Raw genomic sequence first — 26,154 nt, forward strand, 5'->3', positions numbered from 1 at the left:
TTTATGATGTGATTCAGTCTGAACTTCATACTAAAAAGCATACAGATGTGAAGAATATATAGTGCGCTTACTACTTTATAGTGATTAGTCACTACTCGTTTTCATGAAATATGAGGCCATATGGAAAATTGAATAGCAGGGGCATTATAAATGGTAAAGATATCAAGTTGCTGTCTAATAGTTTCTATGGGTCGTTTGTAATTTAAATAATCGGCTGCTGAATTTTGATTGGCTGTTGGAAGTCATTTGGGGTATTTATCAAATTATCTGACGTTTACTATTTTTCACTGTCTTACGCTATACTTGCAGTTGCAGCAAAGAAATGCTACAATTTCAGCTTCCTCGATCGAAAGGTTGCTGTAATCAGCTTGCATTTTCGGTTTTAGCGCCACCTATACGAAATTTGATGCGTGTCCTTAGAATATCCTGTTGCAAAGTTGCATAAAGACCAACAGCTATAACACTTCGGCTCACAGTTTTCATTTGAAACTAAACAGTGCTGAGGATCTGGAACTCTAACATTTGACCATGAAAATATGGACAAAAACAAGAGGGTTACTTTTATTGGCCCATAATGACAGAAAATAGCAGGGCTATTATCACAACCTAACAATTTACCCTTACAAATTTGAGGGTGGGGGAAAGTAAAATAATTATTTAACTTTTGCCATGACATTTCAGATTTCAGATTTCTAAACAACCAACACCCACTGAACAAAGTGTGTCCTAATGTTTACTTTAACATTTTACACGCTCCTGTGCTAAGCCCATTTGCTGACTCAGTGTTTGCGTTCAAGGTTAAGCAGCAGCATTCATTATAAAGTTTTCCTCCGCGCAGAGTAGCGTTTCTGCCCGGCCACGCCCACCAATATGTATCCGATCAAAAAAAAAAAAAAAAAAAACCGGCGAGCTTCAGCACGCTGGACAGCGCGTGTGTATAACAGCGCGTCAGAGCCAGTGACAACTGACCATTTAAAAAGATTGACTCCATATCAGCACAGATAACCGAGACAGCTTTTTCTTTTGGAGCTGGGATGCTTAAAGTATCTCTCTCTCTCTTTTTTTATTTTTTTATTTTTTTACCATTTTGATCTAATCAATCCTTTCTAAAGGCATTTCTGTTCTTCATAAGCTTTGCATATTTTCGCGTTTAAAGCTTTTTATGTTTCTGAGATTGAAACTTGAACACAAAATTTGCCTTTAAGGAAACTGGAACTGAACCTTACTTACTGCTGGTTACTGTCTAAATTCAGTTTACGACGTTGTAACATAGTAAAAGCAGGATGTGCTAAAAAATTACTAGTAGTAATTTGTTTTTCTGTGATACAACGTATGCATGTCAAAATGTCAAACCTCAAATCTTTGCTGTTATTACACTCTTTCTTTATAAGTCGTTATAGTGCTAATAAAGTTAAATCCTTTATTTTGATGTGGCTTGTACTTCGATTCCATCTTTATTACTCCCAGTGGGCTTTAATTCGCTCTCTCCGATTCTCTCTCTCTTACTTAATAGCTTTGAACTGTAATGACAGGAGAGAGATGAATGCAGGCTGTCCCACCGATGGACATATACGCCACCGTGTGGTTATTTCTCTCTGAAAAGAGACTAAACTTAATACTCATCGCGTTTCTTCATTCAGACCTACAGATAAAACTCTCGCTGGATGTGCATGTTCCTCTGAAAACGATTTCTTCATCTTGGCGTCAGACATATTGAGAGGAGAGTATAAAGTCCTGGTGTCCCGTAGCTGAGGCAGATTCTCCCTCCCGCTCGCGCATTCGTCCCATATTGGACATTCTTTTGAACTGAAATGATTTCACCGAATTATCGCTGAATTTACACACAAATTACAGTATGTATTAAATTATTTTTATTGCTGTTTTTACGGTTGGTTGAAAAGTGCATATAATCGGCTTCAGCTGTGTTGATCATAAAAAGTGATTCAGAATATTATCATACCAAATACCTCTTACCATTTGGTAAACTCCACATGTCTGCATAAGTCTGAAATTAAAATAATTTCAATGCATTCATCTTAAACAAATAATAACAAACTACAGTCGGTCGAATTAGATCCGCATAATTGCACATTTTTTTAGCGAATCTTTTGCTCACTTCAATGCATTTAAACTGTTCCAAAGTAAAGCACCGGTCAAGGTAACCCGCGCTGTTTCTGAAGGCTTCAGTTTTAGTCTCAGAGATTAGATTCTTTTGTTTCCAGAACAAGGGACTCTGTTCTTTTGAGCGGCCGGGCGGCACGAACATGTGGCAATAATTGTGCTGAGCAACTGGAGATGTGTGTTTCTCTGCGAGGGTGAGCTGCAAGGCTTGCTCCTCTGGACCGGCTGCAGGAAGAGCGGAGAGGGCTAGAGGGGGGCCAAGCCTGCCCCGGGGCTTCACTCACCACATACCGGGTCAGTCATCTGCACAGAGAGCGGCGAATCACCGTGCGCAGGGACACATAGAGAACTAATTCATAATGAGCTATTATCTCAGTCTGGTATGTCTTAAAGAAAAGATGAAGGGCAAAAAACAATAGAAGAGGTAGTGGCAACTTTGTCTTTGTGGGAGTTTTCCACAACTTTCAGATATCGAATACAAATTAACCTTATATAAAGTTTCACGAGCGGTAATTTTATCATGTATTTTTTTTTTTTTTTGAAAGTTTGTTTAAAAGTAAACTCAATGGATTATTCACAGGGAGAGACCGAGGACGATTGAATTAGTTTCTTATGTTAGAGCGCCCCCTTGCATGTGTCAGCACGAGCTTTTGGTAGACCCCGAATTTTGCAATTTTTCTATTGAATGATCCATTTCACAATCACATTGCACTCTTCACAAAAAATTAAATGTTTTATCTGAAAATACCAGATATTAATGACATTTTGTTTTATATATATTTGCGTAAGATTAGAAATGAAGCCTGAATAAACTGAAAAATTGAACGTCCTTGCAGAAATGACAGGAGAGCCACAAATGAAAGTAGTCTTAAATGAATTGGCTATGCATAAAACAAAGTGCACATAGCTCCTGCAGCAGCAACAACTACAACTGAAAAGCGCAATCAACTAAAAGCTGAACGTGAAGAATGGAGCGTGATGACAAGGTTAATCGAGTAACTGAATGTAATTGTGCATTCCCAATTCTGTGATTTCTTTCCTACCTAAGCCTCTATAAAAACACTTTTAATGGGTCACTTGACTTCATTGTCCCCACAAAAAGATCCCTTTATTTCAAAAGGGCCCCTCTTGGACTTACAAAAAACATATGGTCCTTTTCTTCCCTGCTCAAACTCTTTTCATGCACCTCCTTCAGAACTGCAGAGCGCGGAGAAATCTGACTCCTCTTTGGAGCTGCAGTGTGAAAACACGGACTCTTATTTTGAAAGGAATCATGGGGCAGATGGACAGAGGAGGGGCCGTTTCCTGAGAGTTATTTACTTTGAGCTAGATGATTAGTTCTCTGGGAAGGATGGACTGTAACATTGAATCAATTACAGGTTGCTGTTGCAGAGGCGCATTTGTGTGAGTGGCTGTGGAGCAGGACGGAGGAGCCCAGCACAAGGAAGAGGATTAGGCTACTACTGCTTTACAACTGAGGACCCTTAGGCTGATTAGAGTATTTTACCAAGAGCTTTGCCATTCATTTTGGCTGTTCTTTTATCAAAGGGAACAACCAAAAGGGATTAAAAAGGTATTGTATGTTTAAATTAGTTTAATTAGTTTCTTTTGTATTTTCTTTCATACAAAGTTTCCCTCAGACGTTTAAAAACACTTGAATCTCTGAGCATAATTGCACTTATTCAGGATGAGACTAATTAAAGATGTTTATTTTTTTTTTTTAACAATTGCATTTTTTAATTAATTAGTTTTCTCTATTTCTGAGACGACAAGTAAAAAGAAGGGAAAGAAAACGATTTGGCTCTGTATCAATGGATACGGGGATTTTAATAGTTTTCCATCAACGCTTACAATGGAAACGTCAATCATTCGTTTTCGTCTCAGAAATTTTTTTTTTTAATTTTGATTCTTGACACTCTTGCATCGAACAGGATTATGCACTTTTTTCCCAAATGAATCTCATTATTACCAGTAAAGTCAAAGCCTGGTTGTGCTGGATCTCGGTTGGAGCCGAGGGCGCGCAGCTGGGGGTGCCTCAGCCCGTGGAGAGGAGCAGTACTGGCATCTAATGGCAACCACAATTCGGACTAGATCTGGAGACTTGTTTACCCAATAAAATGTAATTGGGATCCACATAACCATGCTGGAATATCATTCTTTGGATTAGTCTGCGGAATGGAGAATTGTTTATTGCGGGGCGATGGAGTCCAAGCACGACTGAGGAGTTCAGAAAACTTCTTTGCCGCCTTCTCCGCTGAAGACCGAGTCGATGATGAATCTGCATGAATGGGGAACTTTTCTCAGTGGATTAATTTAATGCAATTTAGATAATAATTTACCAAGGATCAAGGACACCGTTTTGCTTTGCTTTGACTAAAATAAGGCTGAAACTGGATGAAATGAAAGAAGAAGAAAAAAATCTCTGCAGCGACTACAACTGTACTCAGCGATTTTTTTTCTCGACAGACTATCTTTAGAACGCTTTCTTTTATTCCCATGGAAATCGCTTTTACGCGTGAAGTTAATGGGTGTTGGAGGGCACCCCTCGCTCAGCTGTTGACCGAAAGTGTCAAGCGCGGCGGATCGTTTGTGTTTGGCAGTCAATTGCGCATCTGTGTGTGGGCGCCTGGCGATGGGGGTGCGAGGAGATATGCGGTCCGAAATTTGCGCTCCCGTCACCGCTGGACAGATGAGCGGTACCAAAAGCGCAGGCGTCTGCCATTCTACAATTGATTCCCACGGCAATCCAATGGATTCCCAAATTGCAGCACAGAAAGGGGTCGACTAATTACAGTCTTACTCAACACCCCCGGATTCACCAAGGATAATTAGCTTGAGAGGGCTGACATGAGCAAACGGCAGAGCTTCAGTCTTCTCTGGACTGTAAAAATAGTTTTTTTCCATCACTTTGAAAGTAGACCTTGAAGAAAACAACTTATTTTACAAAATAACTGGACATTATTTCTTCAATTAATTACCTTAATTAATTTACTATATAAATTAATCAAGGTAATTAATTTATATATATATATATATTTTTTTTCGAAGAGGACTAAATTGGTGCATTTCTTCAGGATAACTGAGTTTTGACAGAGCTGACCATTTTAAATGAAGTGGCACTGACTGCCTGCTGAAGCGCTGATGGAACCCAGGGGTCCGAGGATCAGACAGACGGAGACAAAACACGCGCGCGGAATGTCTGATTAGACATTTACCCAAACAAGCGCTTAAACCAGTGATGAGACTTTTGAAATCAAAATAATTTACGCAGTGTAGTCTCAAAGGTCAGAAAAGTTTGAATACCAATTTAAATTCATCTGACCAAATTTAATTAAAAATTTTAATTTATACGGCGAAAACTGATTTAAAATAAAGGAAATATATTGCCCCCTACATACTATAGGCCAAGATATTAATATTACTGAGTAGTCAACGGATAGGCGCAGTAATCTTAATAGGTCTACTGATTTGGATCCATGTGAGTTGTTGTTATATCTTATATTTTGCTGTATACATATATGATTCAGGATTTAAAATGTCACAGCTGTACGAATGTACCATGAAAATGCCATGTTTTTCTACATGAGGAACATTGAAAACTCGTATCCGTTGATTGTACTCGCAGCGGTCGTCTCTTAAGGAAAATGTGTACTGTGTCTCCACCTGGTGTTCAAACAAAGCCGAAGCGAACTATCCAAGCGCTCCGCCGACAGAGTCTGGCGTCAGTTTACTGACTGAACCGCGTCCAGACTCCTCAAAGACCTTTTATGTCTTGGCACTGAACCTTTCCAAAACTTTCTGCTGCCGATTATTCAATGGTCTCCCTAGGCTACCTGAGCTATTACTGAATAGAGGTTCATCTTTTATACTGGATTAACCACAAGAGATCAATAGCTATACAGTAAAACTCAGAACTGTCACAGAAAATGGGTGATTTACATTGTTGACTTTTTTTTTTTTTTTTTTTTTATAGTTATTTTCATTTCTGTCTGTTTGTAAAATCGATTTTCATATTTTCTCCCCTTTCAGCTGAGCAAGATCTAAGTGAACATGGGGTTCGTGGAGACACATCTCGTTTTTGGGATTGTCTTACTAGGGATATTTTTAGGTATGTGGAAGTTAAAAATCAAGGAAAATGTCTTATGTGTGTGTGTGTGTGTGTGTGTGCCACTGTAATTTAAAGGTATAAGCTATAATTAATCAAATACATTAAATATTTCCCTGCAGATGTTTCAAAACCGTTTCCAGTAATTAATTCAGATCAAAAGGAATTTATTCTCACACCTCATTCTGAGTTCACCATCACTTGCTCCGGAGAGAGGACAGTGACATGGGTCGAGCCTTTACCACCCAACAGTGAAGTGCAGTCCGGATTTAATCACAGTACTTTGATGATCGCTGATGCTGATGCCTCTAACACAGGATACTACACCTGCAGTTATGAGGATCAACCTGAAAAAGACACTGATATCTACATTTTTGTTCAAGGTACATTATTGTTCAGGACTACTAAATATATATAAAATAATTGGTACATTTTGCATTTGTAAAAGGGACTCCCACCTCTTGTTCAACAGATCCTGAGGTTCCATTCGTGTCTGAATCTACTGTTGAGACAGATGAGATGGGCACAACTATCCCCTGCCGCGCTACAAACCCACATTCTCAAGTGATTCTCAGAAACCTGCAGAGTGGAGTTGAAGTTTCTGTGCTTTACGACCACAAACTCGGCTTTTTTGGTGTAATAACACCTGGTCACTATGTTTGCGAGACGAGTGTGAATGGCAAAGCGGTGCAGAGCATCGTTTATAACGTGACAAATGACATGGGTAAGTAACGCAACACTAATAATTAACCATTTAGATGGTTATCAAAATGTCAAACAGTATAATGGATTGTTTTGGATTTTGACAAGGAAAAGTGAAACATTAGGTCATAGCTCTGACATTACACGAGTGCCAAGGGAGATGACAAATTCTTGTTACTGGAGAGTGATGACATTTTGAGTTGGGGTGGGCTGCAGGTGTGAGATCCGACGCACACTTGCTTCATATTGGATCACACTTTATACTTTATCATTTATAGCCGTTTGAAGACACAGCTTAAACATAAAGCAAGAGAAAAGGAGTGATTTGGTTTATCTGCTTTGGTTTTGGACTGAGTCCTTGCATCAAACAACTGTCCCTGATTTCACTCACACATGTTTTTATTTTAATTAGAAGACTATTGAGGAAAATGAGTTTAATTGCAGCATTGTTCATGTTTTATGCATGATTTGTGTTGTATTGAAGATGATGATGATGATGATGATGATGGTGATGTTGATGAAGAGAAGAGCTTCTACATAAAGCTGAGTGCCAGTATGGAGGATGTGAAAGAGGGGGATGCTGTCAATCTGACCTGTGAGACGTCTCCTGGGAAGGCTTTCCACCAGCAGTGGCTGCATCCCCAAAAACAGGCAAGACCCTCATCTGTTTTTTCTTTCACTCTTTCCCTCTCTGTTTTGTACTTAACGAATATAAACAAAACTCATTTTTCAGACATCTATAACTGAAGACTCCTGCCTTGATGCAGAGACATATTCTGTGGCAGTATTCTCTCGTTCTTTAGTTGATTGGATGGAAATACAAAAATGTACAAAACTTAAGGTAGAAACCTCAAAGGAAAGAAGTGAGACTAATTTGCTATGTGCTTTGACCTATGACCCGAATGTCCTGTGAGTGTTGAAGACAGATGTGCGTTTCTCATCTCTGTGAGCCCTCTGTGGTCTTGTGAATCCACATGTTTGGGTCTCACAAGGTCGCAGAGGTTTGCATGTACTAACATGTTAAATGAAGGGTTTTTCCAAAATAAAACATGCCTGATAGATAGTTTTAGTACATAAATTTTGTGTGTTTGATGATTAATGTAAATTCGAAATCAAAATATATTAGTAAGTCAATTTGTTTGTTCATTAGGTAGTTTGTTTTAGTTGATGTAATGGTTGGGTTAAGTCGATAGTTAGTTAGGTAGATAGCTATCTGATTGTAAGATTTATGAACAATTAGTTCCAAAACGAAAGATATTAGTAAGTCAGATCGTTGGATAATAAGGCAATTTTAGTTGATCTAGTGGTGGTGTTAGGTAGATAGTTAGGTAGATAGATAGTTAGCTGATATAGTTTTGTATGGTTGATTAACATTGAGTTTCAAATAAAAATATTTTAGTAAGTCAGTTGGACTGTTAGGTAGTTGTAGGTTGATTTAGGTTGATTTAGATTTTTTGATTTTGGCTTTAGGTTGATATACAGTAGTTTTTGTATGGTTTATCAAATCAAAAGATGTTTGTAAGTTAGTTTTTTTTGTTGCTGTTGTTGTTGTTGTGCATTTATAAAGATGAATTCCAAATCAAAAGATGCTAGTTAGTTTGTTAGTTGGTTGGTTAGTTATAGTTTTAGTTTTCAAAAGAAGAAAAACTGCAATTGATCGCTGTCATGCTGTCATCATTCCACATGTGTATCCATAATAAACACAATGTGTGTAATTCTGCTCTTTATTTTTCTCTCCTAATTATAACACTATTCAGGCCGGAAATGCTGTTTCAATGAAGTTAACTTTCCCGGACAAGGTTCAGTACATCCTCAACATCCCGAAAGCCTCTGTGGCAGACACTGGACTCTATGAGTGTGCTGTTACCAACCAGCTCACTGATCAAACCAAGTCTCTCAGCCTGGGAATCACAGTCCACGGTGTGCACTTCTCTTTCTCACTTGACTTTACACACCTCTGCTTTCACCATTAAAACACCAGTAAATGGAGATGGGCTGAACAGATGTGGAGTAGACAATCAATCAATGTTCTTTCTTCTGACCTTTAGAGAGCTCTTTTGTGGAAGTAATATCTAATGGCATTGGGCCAGTGGAGGTTGTGTCGCTTCTGGAGGAAAAAGAGTTCACTATTTACATTGATGCTGACCCTGAGCCAAAGGTCAGGTGGTTTAAAGATGACCTTCCGCTGGATGACAGCTACATCTCCACCAAGACCACTCATCTACAAGGCCTCAGGTAGAATTTCACAAACCTGTTCTTAAAATAGAAATATAAATTTCAGATTTTATAAACCAATATTAGTCTTTCTGTGTAAAAATAGTGTTGTTTTATCTTAAAAATGTTATTATTGGTCATATTTATATGAAAGTCATACGTCAGTGTCATAATACCACTGAAAAAGTCTTTTTCTTACAAAGGTATGAGAATATTCTGGTTCTCCGTCACCCCATAGAGGAAGACAGTGGCGTCTATGAGATTGTTGCATCCACTGGTTCCATGACTTCAAGATTTTCTTTCAAACTGCTTGTTGAAGGTATTATTATATCAAACAGCAAAAATGTATGAAGTGCCCGTGAAGATTCAGATTCCCAAATCTCAAGCTGCAATTGAAATTCAAATTCTTGTTCATGTCGTGATCAGCTATGTACCCAGAGCTGCCACAGTCAGTGCTGGCTCCAGTCATGTGGCCCCAGAGGGACAGCATGGAGGTGTCTCTCCACTCCACTTTCCGACTCACGTGTCGCGGTCAGGCCGAGCTCTCCTGGCACGGCCCTGTTTATCTCCACGATCAGTTCGACTCTGAAAAAAAAGGACTCTTCATCTCTACTGTGACTGTTGGCAATGCGACGGCCGCCCATACAGGAAAATACATCTGCTACTATGACTCCAGCAATAACACTGAGGAGACCTCCATCTATATTTATGTGCCAGGTACTGATTTGATTTTCACACAAGCCAGATTGACACAGCTACGTTGTTTGAAAAACATAATATGCCAGATAGTTTATATGAAGCCCTTTGTACGTGGCAAACTGGTATTTCATTTCTTTCCAAAAACACGAACAGATCCAGAAACGCCATTTGTGCAGTCCATGATCCCTTTTGAAAACCATGTGCTGACGAGTCATGATGAAATGGAGATTCCCTGCCGTGTGACGGACCCCAGTGCCGAAGTCTCCCTGATTCACATCGAGTCCAATCAGGTTCTGCCCAGCGTCTATGACAGCACGAGAGGATTCACTGGCCTCTTCAGCTCTGGGACGTATGTCTGCAGGGCCCTCACTAACGGACAGACGCATGACAGCATAGAGTACATTGTTCATGGCTGGACAGGTGAGAATGAACTTGATTCATTCATGTGGATGGCATGTGACAATGCAGAAATTATTGTGTTTGTCAGTACACACACACACATATATATATATATATATATATATATATATATATATATATATATATATATATATATATATATATATATATTACCTGAATAAACATGACAAGGCTGATTAAATGTATTTAACTCGCTTGTATAGCCTTTCTACCTGTAATTTCTGTTTTAACTGTAAAATTAAAAATTAAAAAAAATCATGGACTTCTACATTAACTGTTCCCTCCCGATGGAATGACCTGCCCAACTCAATTTGATCTTTTCCATTTTTATTTGACCCTCTTACTCTAGCACTCACTGTTCTAATTATATGTTATCTATTTGTTGATATGATCCTGCTATGTGTAGCCTACTGTATTAAGCTAACCAAGACTTGCATTTCCCTCCCATGCATTAAACCACGTTAACATGCGATCTTTATATTGTCTCTCAGGAGGGTCTGATGTGGAAGTCGAGCTGCGAGCAGAGAAGAAAGCTCTTCTGGTGGGTGAGACCATCACCGTTGACTGTGTAGCCAGAAACAGTGAGATACTGGAGGACCACTGGAAATACCCTGGGAAAATGGTGAGACAGAAACAGAATAAAAAAGATCCTCAAAATCAATATTTAACAAATAAAAAAATATATATATATATCTCCCTCTGTCGTTTTCTCTTAGGCGGGTCGAGGAGTAAAGACCGTAAAGGAGAATAAGCGCGATCTTGAGATCCATTATACTCTGACAGTGACTAATGCCTCATTAAAAGACAGCGGCGTCTATGCTTGCTCCATCACTGATGTTAAGAGCAATGAGAGCCAAACCAAACAACTCACTATTACAGTCTATGGTACAGTGATCACATGCACTCACACAGATACAGATGATTTTTAATGCATATGGCAAATTCACACATGATTACATTCTCACAGTGATTCAGTTGCAGTCCTAATCTGCCCTTTTGGTTTTCGTGTGCAGGTCAAGAGTTTGTGCACATAAATCCAATGACTGGTCCAGTGGAGACTACTAGGCTGGACGAGGTGCGAGAGTTCAGGGTGGCCATACAGTCTTTCCCTGCCCCCAAAGTCACATGGTTAAAGGACGGATCGGTCTTGGGAGATGTTGCTGCAGAGATCGCCACCAGCCTCCTTAAAATCGATGAGACCAGGTGACTAAAAAAAACTCAGCTTTCACATATTCACTGTTTTTCCAATATCACATTTTATATTTATGCTTAAATAGAAAAAAATGAATTACATCAATATCTCTTTTAAAATGTTGCGTTAAAGCTGTTGTTTTGTTTTTTTCAGTTACCAAGGCATGTTGACCCTGATCAGGGCTAAAGCAGAGGACAGTGGGAACTATACTATCAGGGCAGAGACAGGCAGCCAGACAGCCAGCAACAGTTTCTACCTTCAGGTTAAAGGTGGGACCTTTTCTTTTTTCTGTAGCTGAGGGTTGTTTTTGTCAAACCTTTGTTTACCTACATTTGCATGTGTTTGCTTTTTCCTCTGCTTCATGTTTGTTTATCTCGGTGCACCTCTATATCTTTCTTAACCACTCTTTACATATATTTGTTTTTGTTTTTCTTGTTGTCAACTGGAGGATCTTTGTCAAGCAGTGTGTAGCTACATGTGCTTACAGTATAAGTGTTGGTTTTCCTATGTACTGTATTTGTCCTAACCAGGAGTGTGGAAAATACTGAAAATAATTACAACAAGTTAAAGCATAATGCTTCAAAATGGTAGTTTTCAGTACTTTACTATGAAAAAAAAAAATATTGACTGATAAAATAAAGATTTATTTTGTTGTTGCATGAAACACAATTGAAGGCTCAAAAAAAAAGGCTCTATAATACATGAGATATTAAATTATAACTTCTTTCATAAAACATGACACATTTTATGAAGCATCAATCAATAATGTTTGGCATCATTTTGTAACAAAAGTGTTCATATGAAGTCATAGTCTTAATTTTACATTATATTGTTATATTGTAAATAAATAAATTATTTGTGGTATATATATATATATATATATATATATATATATATATATATATATATATATATATATATATATATATTATTTTTATTTTATTTTTTTGTAAAGAAAACATTAATTAAAATTTGTTATATTTCAAATATTTAGGAAATATTTTTCTGATGCATAGGCTATAAAATATACTACTGGTCAAAAAGTTTGGGTCAGTAGAATGATTTAATTGATGAAAGAAACTCAAGGTTGCATTTATTTAATCAAAATACAGTGAACCACTTTATAATTAAATGCAATTTATTACTGTTATGGCAAAAGCTGTTCAGCATCCATTACCCCAGTCTTCAGTGTCACATGATCCTTCAGAAATTATTCTAATTTGCTCATGAAATGTTTCTTATTATTATCTGTGTGGAAAACAGTGCTACATTACGCTACATTATAGTATTCTTTGATGAATAGAAAGTTCAAAAGATCAAAGCATTTATTTAAAAAAAGATAAATTTTGTAACATTCTCAATATCTTTACTGTCACTAAAGATCAATTTAATGCATCCTTGCTGAAGAAAAAAAAATGGATAGGGCCAGTGTAAAACTAGTTTCTCTTCTTCCAGTTCCCCCCGTGATTGTGGACCTGGTGGATATCCACCACGGCTCTGCTGCAGGTCAGGAAGTGGTGTGTACCGCTGCTGGCTCCCCCGCCCCTGATGTGGACTTTTATATCTGTAAAAACATTAAACAGTAAGCATTCCTCTCTTTTTTTCATTCTGCTACCCTACAGGTATTGTTTCTATATTTCTGTTTTCCTTTATTCAGTCCTAATTTTTCACCCTTTCCTTCTATAAAAGCAGTCCAAAGTAGATGACACAGTCTTATCCCTAGAGATGAAAGTCAAGTCACCATAATGACATCACACTGAGCACTTTTCCTTCTTCCACCAGCTGTGCCAACGATTCCTCCCAGTGGATGCCACTTCCGATCAACTCTACGGGCATCACAGTCAAACTGCAAATGGAAGTGGACAACAACATTGAGAGTCACATCATCTTCCACCATCTTGAGAGCACAATTGCTGTGCGCTGTCTGGCCAGGAATGACATGGGCGCTGTGTCACGAGAGGTTAAACTCGTGTCAAATGGTAAGAGGCCTATGTTTGTCGCATTACAGATTTCTTTTTTAATTTTAGGAGCTGATTTTATTGTCCAGCCCATGATTTGAAGTGCTGTGAATCTCTTTTGTGTCACTGTTTGTCTTGGGTAGACAAAGTAAACAAAGTTTCAAGCTGATTTGAAACTAATTTGAATCACAGGTGTACAGTTTATTTAGGGGTGAATTGCTGGCAGTAGATCTGCACTGAGGCTAGGTTTTGTTTGTTGAAGTTTCCGTCATTGTAAGGAAGCATCTCTGTATTTATGTGTTTGTGTGTTTATCTGTTCATCATGGTTCTTTGAATTGAGCAAGCACTACTTTAGAAGTCTTTACATCTGTTTGCCTCATTTTATAAACCGTGCCTGCCTTGTCAGGCTCCCCACGTCTTTTTCCTGTGATAGATTCCTCAGGTGGACCTTCCATGGTCCTCAGAAACAAATCCATATGTGTTTACACTAGTTTCTGTTGGCAGGGGTTTTGCTTCACTAAGTTACCGTTTAAATAAATTGCTCATGCTGGGCACCTTGATTAATACAGCATACGAGTGTGATGTGGTTCAAAATATTTGTACTATTATGATGACATTATTAGGTATGTAAATTAAGCTTTTGTTTTGTCAGTTGTCAGAGTTTAGTTTTGTACCATATCTTTCCATATCTCCACCCTCCTCTTCCTCATTGCTGCTGCTGCTGGTGTGTTCAGGTCCGCACTCGGAGCTGACTGTGGCTGCTGCTGTTCTGGTGCTGCTGGTCATTGTCATCATCTCACTCATTGTGCTGGTCATTATCTGGAAACAGGTACTCACTCATTTACTCATCCACTCTCTCACTCACATTGACTCTGTTACTCCCATTTACTCACTCATTTACATTGACTCATTCATTCTCTCACTCATTTACTTATTCTCTTGCCCATTTACTCATTTATTCATATTAACCCACTAACTTAATCACTCATTCACTCACCCATTCAACCATTTCCACACCCATTTCTTCACTCATATCTCCTCACTAACTTGCTCACCCTTTTAAACACTTGTTCTTTTATCCGTACTTATCAGTAAGATTTTTCTAATAACTGAATACTTTTATTCGACAAGGACTCATTTAATTGATCAAAGGCGATCAAAGTGACATTTATAATGTGACAAAATTCCTTTTTCAAATAAATGTTCTGTTCTGTCAAAAAAATATGAAGCAGCACAACTGTTTTCAATATTGATATGTAATAAGAAATGTTTCTTGAGCATCAAATGATTTCTGAGGGATCATGTGACAATGAAGTCTGGAGAAGTGGCTGCTGAAAATTCAGCTTTGCTGTAACAGAAATAATTAACATTTTGAAATATGAATGGAATAAGAAAACAGTTATCTTAGATACTGTTTTTACAGTATTTTTGATCAAATAAATACAGCATTGGTAAGCATAAGACTTGTTTTAAAAAGATTACAAATCTTATCAAACGTTTGCTATGTGTGAGATTTACTCATTGACTTTTTTATCCTCTTACTCAGTCCATTCATTCATGCATTCATTCACTTATTCACTCTGTTACTCACTCAACCACTAACTGACTTACCACTCTCTTAACTACTCAGTCATTCACTTACTCGCACTCATTCACAAATCACCAGATTCACTCTTTCACATTCAGCCTTCCAGTCACTCATACACATTTGAGGCATAAATAGACATGATGCATCAGCACAGTCATGTTAGCATCTGTGAGGGCTGAAATGAGACTGTCAATTGAACATCTGTCATATTGCTTGTGAGTGAATGACACTTCTCCCCTGTCAGCCTGAGTCTGGAACAGCCTGACCGTCCTCCTGTAACAGAAAGCTCTGTTATTAACCACATGAGAATTACCCTCTCCTTGTACACCTCTTTACAGAAACCACGTTATGAGATCAGATGGCGTGTGATTGAATCGGTCAGTCCGGACGGTCACGAGTACATCTATGTGGACCCCATGCAGCTTCCATATGACTCTCGCTGGGAGTTCTCTCGGGATTCACTTGTACTGGGTGAGTAACATTTATAGTGGATCAGTCGACCATGATCCTGTCTTGTGGATTCAGTGTGGTTCAACCATCTTTAAGTGACACTTTGTTGTGGTTATGTACTTGATGGGATTGTGGTCGTCTTGATAGCCGTCCTAATATGACAACATCACAATCTACTGTGCAGATCTTATTAAGGAGCTTTGTGTGGTGACTGTACAGACTGATTGAGGTTTTTGACTCAAACATGCAAAATGATCTTTTACTAACAGGAAACCACTGTGGTGATACTGAAAGTTGCAGGAAGCGATTTGAGTTTACATGCTTGTTTAGACTAGGTTATATTTCAGTGGCATCCTCTGGCTATGTAAATGAGTTAAAGTTTGTGTCTATGTGTGTGTGTGTGTGTGTGTGTGTGTGTTGCAGGTCGTGTCCTGGGCTCAGGTGCATTTGGGAAAGTGGTGGAAGGCACTGCTTATGGACTTAGTCATTCTCAACCTGTGATGAAAGTGGCAGTGAAAATGCTTAAACGTGAGTTAACAGAAGTTGAACTAGTAGTTGCATGTATAAAATGCATTGTTAATTGAGGTTCTATTGAGGTTCTATTGATTGTTCAAATGTTTTCAAAAACAAAAAAAGTTTTTTTTTAAGAACCACTTACTGAAAAGTTCTTTGACGAACCCAAAATGGTTCCTTTCTGACATCTATTTGAAAACCCCCTTATGGAAGCTTTATTTTTAGTCAGCGTCTATAGATAGTGATAGAGGCTGTTTACACTTAGTGCACATAGCAGTAGATGCTATTTACACTGTGTAAAAAGCAATAAGATGCTATTTACACTAAGTGAAAATATAATTTCTTAGCTATAGATGCTATTTGCACTAAGTGTAAATAGCGATTTATACTATTTACACTAAATGCAAATAGCTATAGATTATATTTACGCATGTTAAAATAGCAAAAAGTGGCAATTATCTGCACCTTAATATTGTACTACATTTTAAAACAGTATGCAAAAATAACTTATTGAGTGTAAAGTCTTTTATAGGGATTGGTGGATCGATCCTTAAGTATCAATACTTTCGATACTGATGTTGTTTCGAAAGGATCGATCCTCACATAAAAATATTGATTCTGAAATGCATTTTTTTAACCATTAATTTAACTGTAATTCATCAACTGACCGCTAGAGGCTGGCTACAAAAGAGAATCAATCCCATAAAAAATGGGCAAATTTACAGCAGAAATAAACATGTTTACAGCCTGGTAAAAAAATTTTTTTGGTCTATATAGCTAATTTTGCCCATCATGACAACTGGGGGGGGGGGGGGGGTTATATAACTCATCCCTTTAAATTATATTAAGCCTTACATTTCTGCATAATTGAGGACATGGCCACTTCAGTGGCAGGTGGATTGCCGCTGCTGTCTCCACCGTCAAGCTAGGGGAGCATGGTTTCATTTACCAGCTCCCGCTTCAATATCCGGGATAGTCGATAATGGGCAAAGAGGCGGGAGCTGAAAACCACACCCACCTAGCTCGACGGTACCAGGCTTATTATTCTTTTAATAATTGAAAAGATCAGTTTAGTTTAGAGATATAGACATTGATGATACTGGGCTTGAAAATATTGCTATCGGATCTAAAATAAAAAAAGAGGTATCGCCCATCCCTAGTCTTTTGTAATGATGACTAACCGAATCAAACGTTGATGGGCAGAATTAGTGTAAATAGCCTCTGCCAACAAGGCGGGCTACTTGTACTTAGTGTAAATAGACACTTTGTTGTTGTTAAGAGTGTAATTAAGTGGTTAATATGCTTGCTTTCTCAGCGACAGCGCGCTCCAGTGAGAAACAGGCTTTGATGTCAGAGCTGAAAATTATGACACACCTGGGCCCTCACCTAAACATTGTCAACCTTCTGGGAGCGTGCACCAAATCAGGTGAAGATGCACAAATGCACAGATAACAAACACAAACACTTGGTCTCTAGGGTGGTGTCTACTTGGTTCATGGGTGTTTATAGTGTGGCGTTTTAACAGGCAGAGTTAAGTGCAATGTAGAACTCTAACCTCCTGCTTTTAGACATTTTACAAGTCTCTGATAAGATTAGACCAGTTTTATTAACACTGCTCTCACTCTTTCTCTTTTTGTCCCTCAGGACCAATCTACATTATCACGGAGTATTGTTTCTATGGAGACCTGGTGAACTACTTGCATAAGAACAGAGATGGGTTTCTCAGCCGCCACACAGAAAAGGGAAAGAAAGAGCTAGACATCTTTGGCATCAACCCAGCTGATGAGAGTAGCAGGAGGTCAGCTAACACACACACCCACACACAAAAAAATCGGAATTCATTAAAATGGGGAATCATAAAATCCTCAAAATATGATGTTAGGAAATGTTTATCTTGTTCTTTAATCTGATTTAAAATTAATATTGTCAGGATTTCAGTCTAATTGGGTACGTTAAATAATTTATGAGAGGAGAGAGACAACAGACAAGTGAAGAGGTAGAGGGTGAGCTTCCTACAAAGGTTGCCTTTTCATAAAGGTAGCTATCTTTATTTCAGTTAACTATAACACTTTTAATATGTTTAGCATTAGTTATGAATAACAAGACTGCTATAAGAAGGATATATGACATACAAAATGACATACACTATATTGCCAGTATTGGGACACTCCCTTCTTTAGAACAGAAAAGAGCACTTCCAAAACTGTGGTAACAAAGATGGAAACATAATTCATGTATTTAAAAATTGTATTTCCATCTCTGTTGCAACAGTTTCAGAAGTGTCTAAAATGACTGTACCCATATGCACAAGTTATATGTGTTTTTTGTGATCAGTTTTTGGCTCAGGTTCTGCTTTTAAAGTCACACCAGAGGTGTTTAGCAGGGACTAGGACTTGGCTTTTTACAGACCAGTCAAGTTCTTCCACACTGACTGAATCAATTGTTTATTTTTGAACCTTGCCTTATACACAGATGCACTGTCTTGTTAGAATAGAAAAGGGTCATGTTCAAACTGTTGCTATAAAATTAGACGCACACAGTTCCCTAGAATATCATTATATGATTAAACATTAAGATTTGCACCCATGGAAATTACTAAAGTAGTCAAACCAGTTCTTTAAAAGGGGTGTCCCAAAACTTTTAGCTATATTGTGTTTCTTAGGAAGCAGCATAATTAAGTTGCCAGCTAGGTTATAAAACAAAACAAACTTTTGCCACTTTCCAGAGAATATTCAGGTGGTTACTATGTAGTAAGCAACATTAAGATGACTGGTGATCTGATCTCTTTACTTTCACTTACACATTAGATCTTTCTGATGACGTACTAGCATGACTGATAGTAAGATTGTGTGAGTTTTTTTTTCATTTGGCTAGAGTGACCTTACACAGCATTACTTTCTCACTGACTTACTATTTCCGTTTCACGTGTGTGCAGCTATGTCATCCTATCTTTTGAGGGGAAAGGTGATTATATGGACATGAAGCAGGCAGACACCGTGCAGTACGTCCCAATGCTGGAAATGAGTGAAGCCTCAAAATACTCCCCCATCCAGAGATCAGACTACGACCACCCTCCCTCTCAAAGACAATTCAACGGTGAGACATCTCTCTTAAATAGATAATTACCCAAAAATGACAATTCAGTCATCATTTTCTCATCCTCATGTCGTTGCATGACTTTCATTCTTCTGTGGAAAAACAAAAGCAGGTATTTCGAAGAATGTGCTGGTTGCTCTTTTCCTTCCAGTTAAAAATAAGGACAGAGGTTTTCAAGCCTTAAAAATGAATGCAAATGCACCATAAGAGTATAATTAAGACTAGCCTGTGTATTGCAAGCCATACGACAGCTTTGTACGAGGAACAGATTTTACAGGATTAGTTCGATCAAGTGATTAATTGAAAATGTCCAATTCTGAAGACTGATTCATTCCCAAATCAGGAACTCTTGTCAAGCAGAGGAAATAATGTGAAGATTTGAAATCCAAAAGTTCATTATAATTGCACTGAAAAGAGCTTGAAAAACAGTTTTCTCCTCATAGTTAATGGAAAAAGAAAAGTCAAATGGGTTTGGAATGAAAAGAAGGTAAGGGAATGATGGCAGAATATTTTATTTTGGGGTGAAGTATCCTTAAATCACATCTCCACCTCATTCCTTTTCCTGTTTTCTCATTCTTTATCCTCCTGATTTTTTCCCTTCGGCACTTTATTTTTTGGTCTGTCCCTTGCATGCTGCACATACTCAGGTCGGTTTGGCATGCTGTGGTCTGGTTTGGTTTGGCTGGTGGTTATAGGACACACACACACACACACACACACACACACACACACACACACACACACACACACACACACACACTGATATTTAGCTAGTGATAGCAGAGGTCCACCCATGTCACTGTAGTCTGTGCACCCTACAATTACAAAGGGTAATTGTAGCACAAACGTCTTAATGCATACATCTGTCTGCCATTCCTCAGACTTTACACACACACACACACACACACACACACACATTTAGCATTCAGTGCTAATTCAGAATATTTCTGTGTGAACAACAGAGAGTGAAGTTGAGAACCTTCTCTCAGATGACACCACTGAAGGCCTGACGACAATGGACCTCCTCAGTTTCACCTATCAGGTGGCACGTGGGATGGAGTTCTTGGCCTCTAAGAACGTAAGTTAAATCCTGTTTGTGCAGGAATACTGCCTCTGTTGGTTTTGTCCATAAACAGTTGCATAAACCACTTTTGATCTCACTTATATATACAGCGCTGCAGTTTAGACATAACACTGAGACATAACATTAACGTGATTCTGAAAGTCTTTGCGGAGGAGGTGATCTGATGGCAGGTTACTATATTTGAGAAAATGATTGCCTGTATGCGCTGTGGCTATATGGTTCAAATTCATATGATTGAGGGTTTGCAGAACTTCCTCTGTAAAATAAAGCCTCTCAGGACAGAGGCCAAGCATTGGAAATGATGTTATCATTTCATGTTATGTTATAGTAAGTATTAATTAGACTTCTTGTGTTTAAAATCTGGAAACAGGGGGTTTACTAAATCTCATCTTACAAAAGTGGACTTCCAGACCACCCTTGAAGAAAATCAAGGGTGGGACTGAGCTGAGGAAAGGCTGTGGTTCCCAACCAGGGTCTACTTAAGCAGATTCTACAAGGTTAATAATAAAATAATGTAAAAAACAAAACAAAAACATATTTCTTAAATATTTGTGTAGATGCTTGGTTTACTAAGTAGTTTAAAATGTCTAAATTTTAATGATGATATAAAGTGATATATACTATGTACAGTATAAATATTTAAAATTAGCATTTGTTTGATTATGCATTGATTATGGAGTATTTGAGTTTTTTTCTTAAGGTTATTAGGTAAGTGACAAAAAAAGGCTTGAAGTAATCTGGGTTAGACTACATGGGGAGGAAAGATAAATAAATGGACATAGAAAAGATAAATATGTTTTACCACTTCAGATATCCAGAGCTATCTCAAATAAATAATCCTTCTGTATAATACAGCCCACTAAAACTGAACTGAATGTCTCTGTAACACATGCTCACTCGTTTAGTTCTCTCTGTGTCTCCTTCTCTCTTTTTCTCACAGTGTGTACACAGAGACTTGGCTGCACGTAATGTCCTGCTGTCTCAAGGCAAGATAGTGAAGATCTGTGACTTTGGACTGGCCAGAGACATCATGCATGATAACAACTACGTCTCCAAAGGAAGTGTGAGTGCTTGTCTTAGTCCTAATGTGGTGTTCTTGATTAATCATCTTAGATTATGGATATGTTTAGTGTTTTAACGTGACCTTCTTTGGAAAGAAGAGCTGGAACTATTGTCCTCTAATACTTCTCTTTCTTTCTCTCTCTCACACACAGACTTTCCTTCCAGTAAAATGGATGGCCCCTGAGAGTATCTTTGATAACTTATACACTACACTTAGTGACGTCTGGTCTTATGGCATCTTATTATGGGAGATCTTCTCTCTTGGTACGTTTCTTATCACCATAGATTTGTTTAGAAGTTATTTCCAACACATTTGATTTATTCCATATTTCAGTCACCAAAAATACCATATGTTTCTGTTGTTTCTGTAGGAGGGACTCCTTATCCAGGTATGGTTGTGGATTCCAGCTTCTACAACAAGATCAAGAGTGGATACCGAATGGCGAAACCTGAGCATTCATCCAGTGATGTGTACGTTCCATCTCGAAGTCTATGTGACTGTGTTACTGTGCTTGGCTTTAATTGGTGCGGATGTCTAAACAGTGTTTTATTGTTTGTCTATGTGCAGCTATGAACTTATGATGAAGTGTTGGAACAGTGAACCAGAGAAGAGACCGTCTTTCCACAGCCTGAGTGAAACGGTGGCCTCTCTGCTGCCTTCAGGATATAAGAGAGTAAGCCTGCAACATGAACACACCATTTCAAGATTCTCTGTTCTTTCTTTCTATGTTTATCACTCGCAAATCATTTCCGTTTTATTTGGGATTAAATTATATAAAAAATATAGGTATATATATATATAATTATTTACTAAAGCTATTGAAATATATATATATATATATATATATATATATATATATATATATATATGAAATTGGCAAATGTGCACTAAACTGATGTAGTGATGAGTCTGTTCCACAAAAACATCTAATTCATATATTTTGGCAAAAGGACCACCACAGGAAGTGGTTATAGCTATCCATAGCTTTCTGTATGAGATGTCTATGGGTGAATAAATCTTAAATAGACACCACCACAAAAAATATGTAGGGACAAATACATTTTAAATAGATGAAACTATATTTAAATCAAATTTACTTTTAGAATTGTCAAAAGAACAAAATCAAATAAATGCTACTTACACTCAACTAAACTGAAATTGAAAACTATAATAGAAAATGAAACATTTTCTAAACTGTAATAAAATATCCCGGCATGCCCTAATAAATGGCCCAGATAAAAGCATGGTGGAAATGGCTTCCCACTTCCTGTAGTTTAAATGCTGAGTGTCAATCTGTGCTTTGAGGCCTCGGGATGTATATGTCATCATTGCCAACACAGCCAGACCACTAACAGAGATTGGCACAGCAGTGCTCCAGCTGGCTAACGCCCCAGCAAGGCAAACCCCGCAGTGCTAATGACAGTTAGCATTCACCAGCTAGCCCTAATTGCTCTATTAAACTGACACCACACGTGGTACTTCAAAACACTGCTTCCCAGAGTCACATGGCCCAGGGAATAACTAGCTCCTGTTATAGCACCTTGGGCAGGGGTGTGGTGGGAAGTGCGGTTCGCAAATGGGCCAGTAAGCCCTCAAGTAACCACAGAAGGCTCGCAGAAATGGGGCAGAACTTCGGGTTGAGCAGTGTTTATGGTGGTGTTGAAGTGCTATTTACAACTACCAGAAATGATTCAATTTCTCCCTCATTTCCTTCAGTACAATGTGTTAACTTAGAACAGTGAATTGCAAGCTTAATTTGAGATTAACATTTCATTTACAGCTACATTACAGCTCTTTTATCTATTTTAGTTTGATATATTGTTAGTGCACGTGCTGTAATAATTTTATGTTTTATTTCTATATATTTTTTTGGATTAAATATTAATTACATATTATTTATTTATAACTTTTAATTTTGTATTTATGTTTCTCTTGTGCAGTGCTACGAACGTGTGAATCGTGACTTCCTGAAGAGCGATCACCCCGCTGTGACTCGGGTGCAGTGCGTTGACAATGATGATGCGTACATGGGTGTGCTCTACAAGAACCAGGGCAAAATGAAGGACCGCGAGAGCGGCTTTGATGAACAGAGACTCAGCTCTGACAGCGGATACATCATTCCTCTGCCGGACCTCGACCCGCTGTCACATGAAGACTACAGCAAGAGGAACCGCCACAGGTAGCCCACCAAATACATCACATTCTCAATCTGTGTTAGGATGATGATTCAAGAGGATTTTGGACATATACAATATTATTTCAAAATCTTAGGTACTTTTTTTTATACATTTTCTTCAAGAAATTAATCTTTTTATTTAGCAAGGATGCAGTAAATTGATAACATTCCTCTGATTCATTCCATTCAACAAAAGTGACAGTAAAGACATTTATAATGTTACAACAATCCAGAAATAAATGTATCACAGTTTCTCCAAAAATATTAAGCAGAACAACTGTTTTCAACATTGATAATAAGAAATATTACTTCAGCACCAAATATTAGGATCAAGTGACACTGAAGTATTGGCTGCTGAAAATTCAGCTTCACCATCACAGGAATAAACTGCATTTTGAAATATATCAAAATAGAAAAATTGTAATAACAACCATTTAAAATATTTATAGATTTACATTTTTCAAACACATTACAAAATCTTACAGACTCCATATAAATACTTAAAAGTCATGGTCAGGGAGTCTTTGTATTAATGAATTGTCTTCGCTTTTCACTACAGCTCTCAGACGTCGGAGGAAAGCGCAATAGAGACAGGCTCCAGCAGCTCCATGACGAAGCGTGAGGGAGAGACCCTGGAGGACATCACCTTGCTGGACGAGATGTGCTTGGACTCAGGAGACCTGGTGGAGGACAGTTTCCTGTGAGCAAAGAAGAGAGAGAGACAGACAATCATTCTTCTGATTCATTCCAAGTTCAAAGATCTCGCATCCTTCTGCCCTATTTTCCTCACCTCACTTTCGTGGAGCCTGCGTGAACGTCATTGATGTTTTTAGATTAGACATCGCCCTCTACAGGTCTGGAGGAACGAGCAGTGGACCAAATGACTCCATGAGCGCTCTTGATGGGCCTCTTTGTTTAAATGACTCTAATGGAGCTAAGACCAATAAGGAGGGGAAGTGGAGGACATATTTGTTTTGTATATCATTTCTGTATGTTTGTATTGTGTTTGAGTGGATTATATGAACTTTATTTTGACGGGCATTCCGATCAGCAATATAAGCATGTCATTTCTAATCATACCAATGACCTGAGTGGTTTCACAACTGCTACATTTTAAATGAATAAATCTGAGCTACTAAAAAACACTATAGAAATAATAATAATAATAAAAACAGTAAAACTGGGTCAACATGGCCTCTGTTTTGGATCAGGCCCATTTTTTCACCTCACTCCCACAATTTTACAGGATCTAGTCCACCAACTAAACAGCACGTATACAGTAGGTTTAATGTAACTGATCATATATCATGTGTGGCAGTTTGAAATTTATTTTTGTACTGGATAGTTTTTGTTTGAATAGTATGGATATATTATTTGTGAATACTGGGTTGGGTCGGGAGAAATTATGTAGTCCTAAATGAAGAAAATGGCAACTGTGTTTTGACCTGTGAGTCACATGTGGTTTTGTGACTTCAACCTTTATAAGATGCTGATATGACTATTTAAAACATCTTTATGTCGTTTTTTTGTCAACATCTTTATGTCAATGTTTTTTACTGAACTATTATGTCAATCTGAGGCATTACTGATATTCAAAGCTATGCTTTTGTAAAAGTCGACTCAAATGTAATGACCTGTTCCATGAAGTTTCACACTGTTTTCAAAGTTTATACGCCAGTCTAGTAATGAGGAAAGACTTTGCGGTTCAGTTAAATGACTTGCTCATGTTTGAAAATCGGTACATTTTCTGTTTCCTCAGATTCTCCTCAAGTTTTACTTTCCTGTGCATTAGATTTTATATATGAGCATTAAACCAAATAAGACAACTGAGATAATCATGCCCTGACAGACATAGTAGTTTGTTTGTGATGATTTATGTGACCTCCCTAATGCAAAGCAATTGAAAATCGCAGTGTAGATTTACTCATAGCCAAATCCTATAGTCTTGAAGCATCTTAGGGACACGTCATTTAGATTTTTACTTTGATGTTATACATCACTGTTCATTGTAAATGTGTATCATTGTATATCAGGACTTCAGCATATCACTGCCTGCCCCCCCGTCTTCACCCTCTACTGTGGTCTGTTTCACAAGCAAGTCGAGAGGAGATGTATATTAAAATGTTGCACTTTTTGAAAAGCTTCTTTTTAAAAATGTTATTCTAGCATTCCTTTTTTTTCTGCTTTTGTGTGTGTGTGTGTGTGTGTGTGTAGAAGTTCAAAGTGTGTCTGTGTGGAAAAGAGAAGGTAAATGTTTTCTAAAGAGACAGTAGAGTGAATGTTCATGCGCAGGAAGAGGGGAAACAATGGAGAGATATGAAGTATATACTATTGTACAATATGTTTAATTCTAGTTATTCCCTCTATCAGATGTTATTCTTTTGCTATAATATGCATTATGACCATGTACATTGAAAAGATTTATATTTCAATAAATGAGATTTAATGAACTCTGTAGTTGACTGATTGATTGATTTTTACTTTATATATATACAATTTTTTATTTATTTAATTAATTTTTTTCAGATCTTGCTCTGATAATAGATAAGTGACTCGGGAGCAGGGGCATGCCTAAAGGGGCACACACACGAAATATGCTTGGCCCCTTACAGAAATTTGTTAATGTATATTGAAAGCTCGTTAGAATTTGTGCTTAGTTGTGTTAAGAAGCACTGCTTAAAACAGAAATCATTATGTTATGTTTCTTCCTGTTGTTTCGAAGAGTAAAGGCACAATCAGCTTCCCAAATAGACTCAGGAACATTTAGTGAATT

The 26,154-nt window shown here is 37.9% G+C and overlaps 1 protein-coding gene across 2 annotated transcripts; it reads left to right on the forward strand.

The window, feature by feature from the left end:
- The first annotated feature begins 1,728 nt into the window (after positions 1 to 1,728).
- On the forward strand, positions 1,729 to 25,831 carry pdgfra (platelet-derived growth factor receptor, alpha polypeptide). Of its 2 annotated transcripts, none has more exons than XM_052586825.1 (29): positions 1,729 to 1,853; positions 6,151 to 6,229; positions 6,349 to 6,609; positions 6,699 to 6,950; positions 7,413 to 7,579; positions 8,686 to 8,848; positions 8,977 to 9,163; positions 9,346 to 9,461; positions 9,569 to 9,859; positions 9,995 to 10,261; positions 10,753 to 10,883; positions 10,978 to 11,146; positions 11,275 to 11,464; positions 11,607 to 11,722; positions 12,909 to 13,035; positions 13,236 to 13,432; positions 14,146 to 14,240; positions 15,338 to 15,470; positions 15,873 to 15,977; positions 17,278 to 17,388; positions 17,607 to 17,760; positions 18,898 to 19,058; positions 20,021 to 20,136; positions 21,083 to 21,205; positions 21,357 to 21,468; positions 21,576 to 21,675; positions 21,773 to 21,878; positions 23,146 to 23,384; positions 23,941 to 25,831. In XM_052586825.1, the coding sequence occupies exons 2-29, from the start codon at positions 6,172 to 6,174 to the stop codon at positions 24,083 to 24,085; spliced, it is 4,392 nt and encodes a 1,463-aa protein (XP_052442785.1). In that variant the 5' UTR covers positions 1,729 to 1,853; positions 6,151 to 6,171; the 3' UTR covers positions 24,086 to 25,831. The 2 variants fall into 2 exon arrangements, with proteins under 2 accessions (XP_052442785.1, XP_052442784.1); XM_052586824.1 differs by lacking the exon at positions 1,729 to 1,853 and adding an exon at positions 3,480 to 3,694.
- The last annotated feature ends 323 nt before the right edge of the window (positions 25,832 to 26,154 follow it).

This window comes from Carassius gibelio, chromosome B20 (assembly GCF_023724105.1).
Source record: "Carassius gibelio isolate Cgi1373 ecotype wild population from Czech Republic chromosome B20, carGib1.2-hapl.c, whole genome shotgun sequence".
NCBI classification, from domain to species: Eukaryota; Metazoa; Chordata; class Actinopteri; order Cypriniformes; family Cyprinidae; genus Carassius; species Carassius gibelio.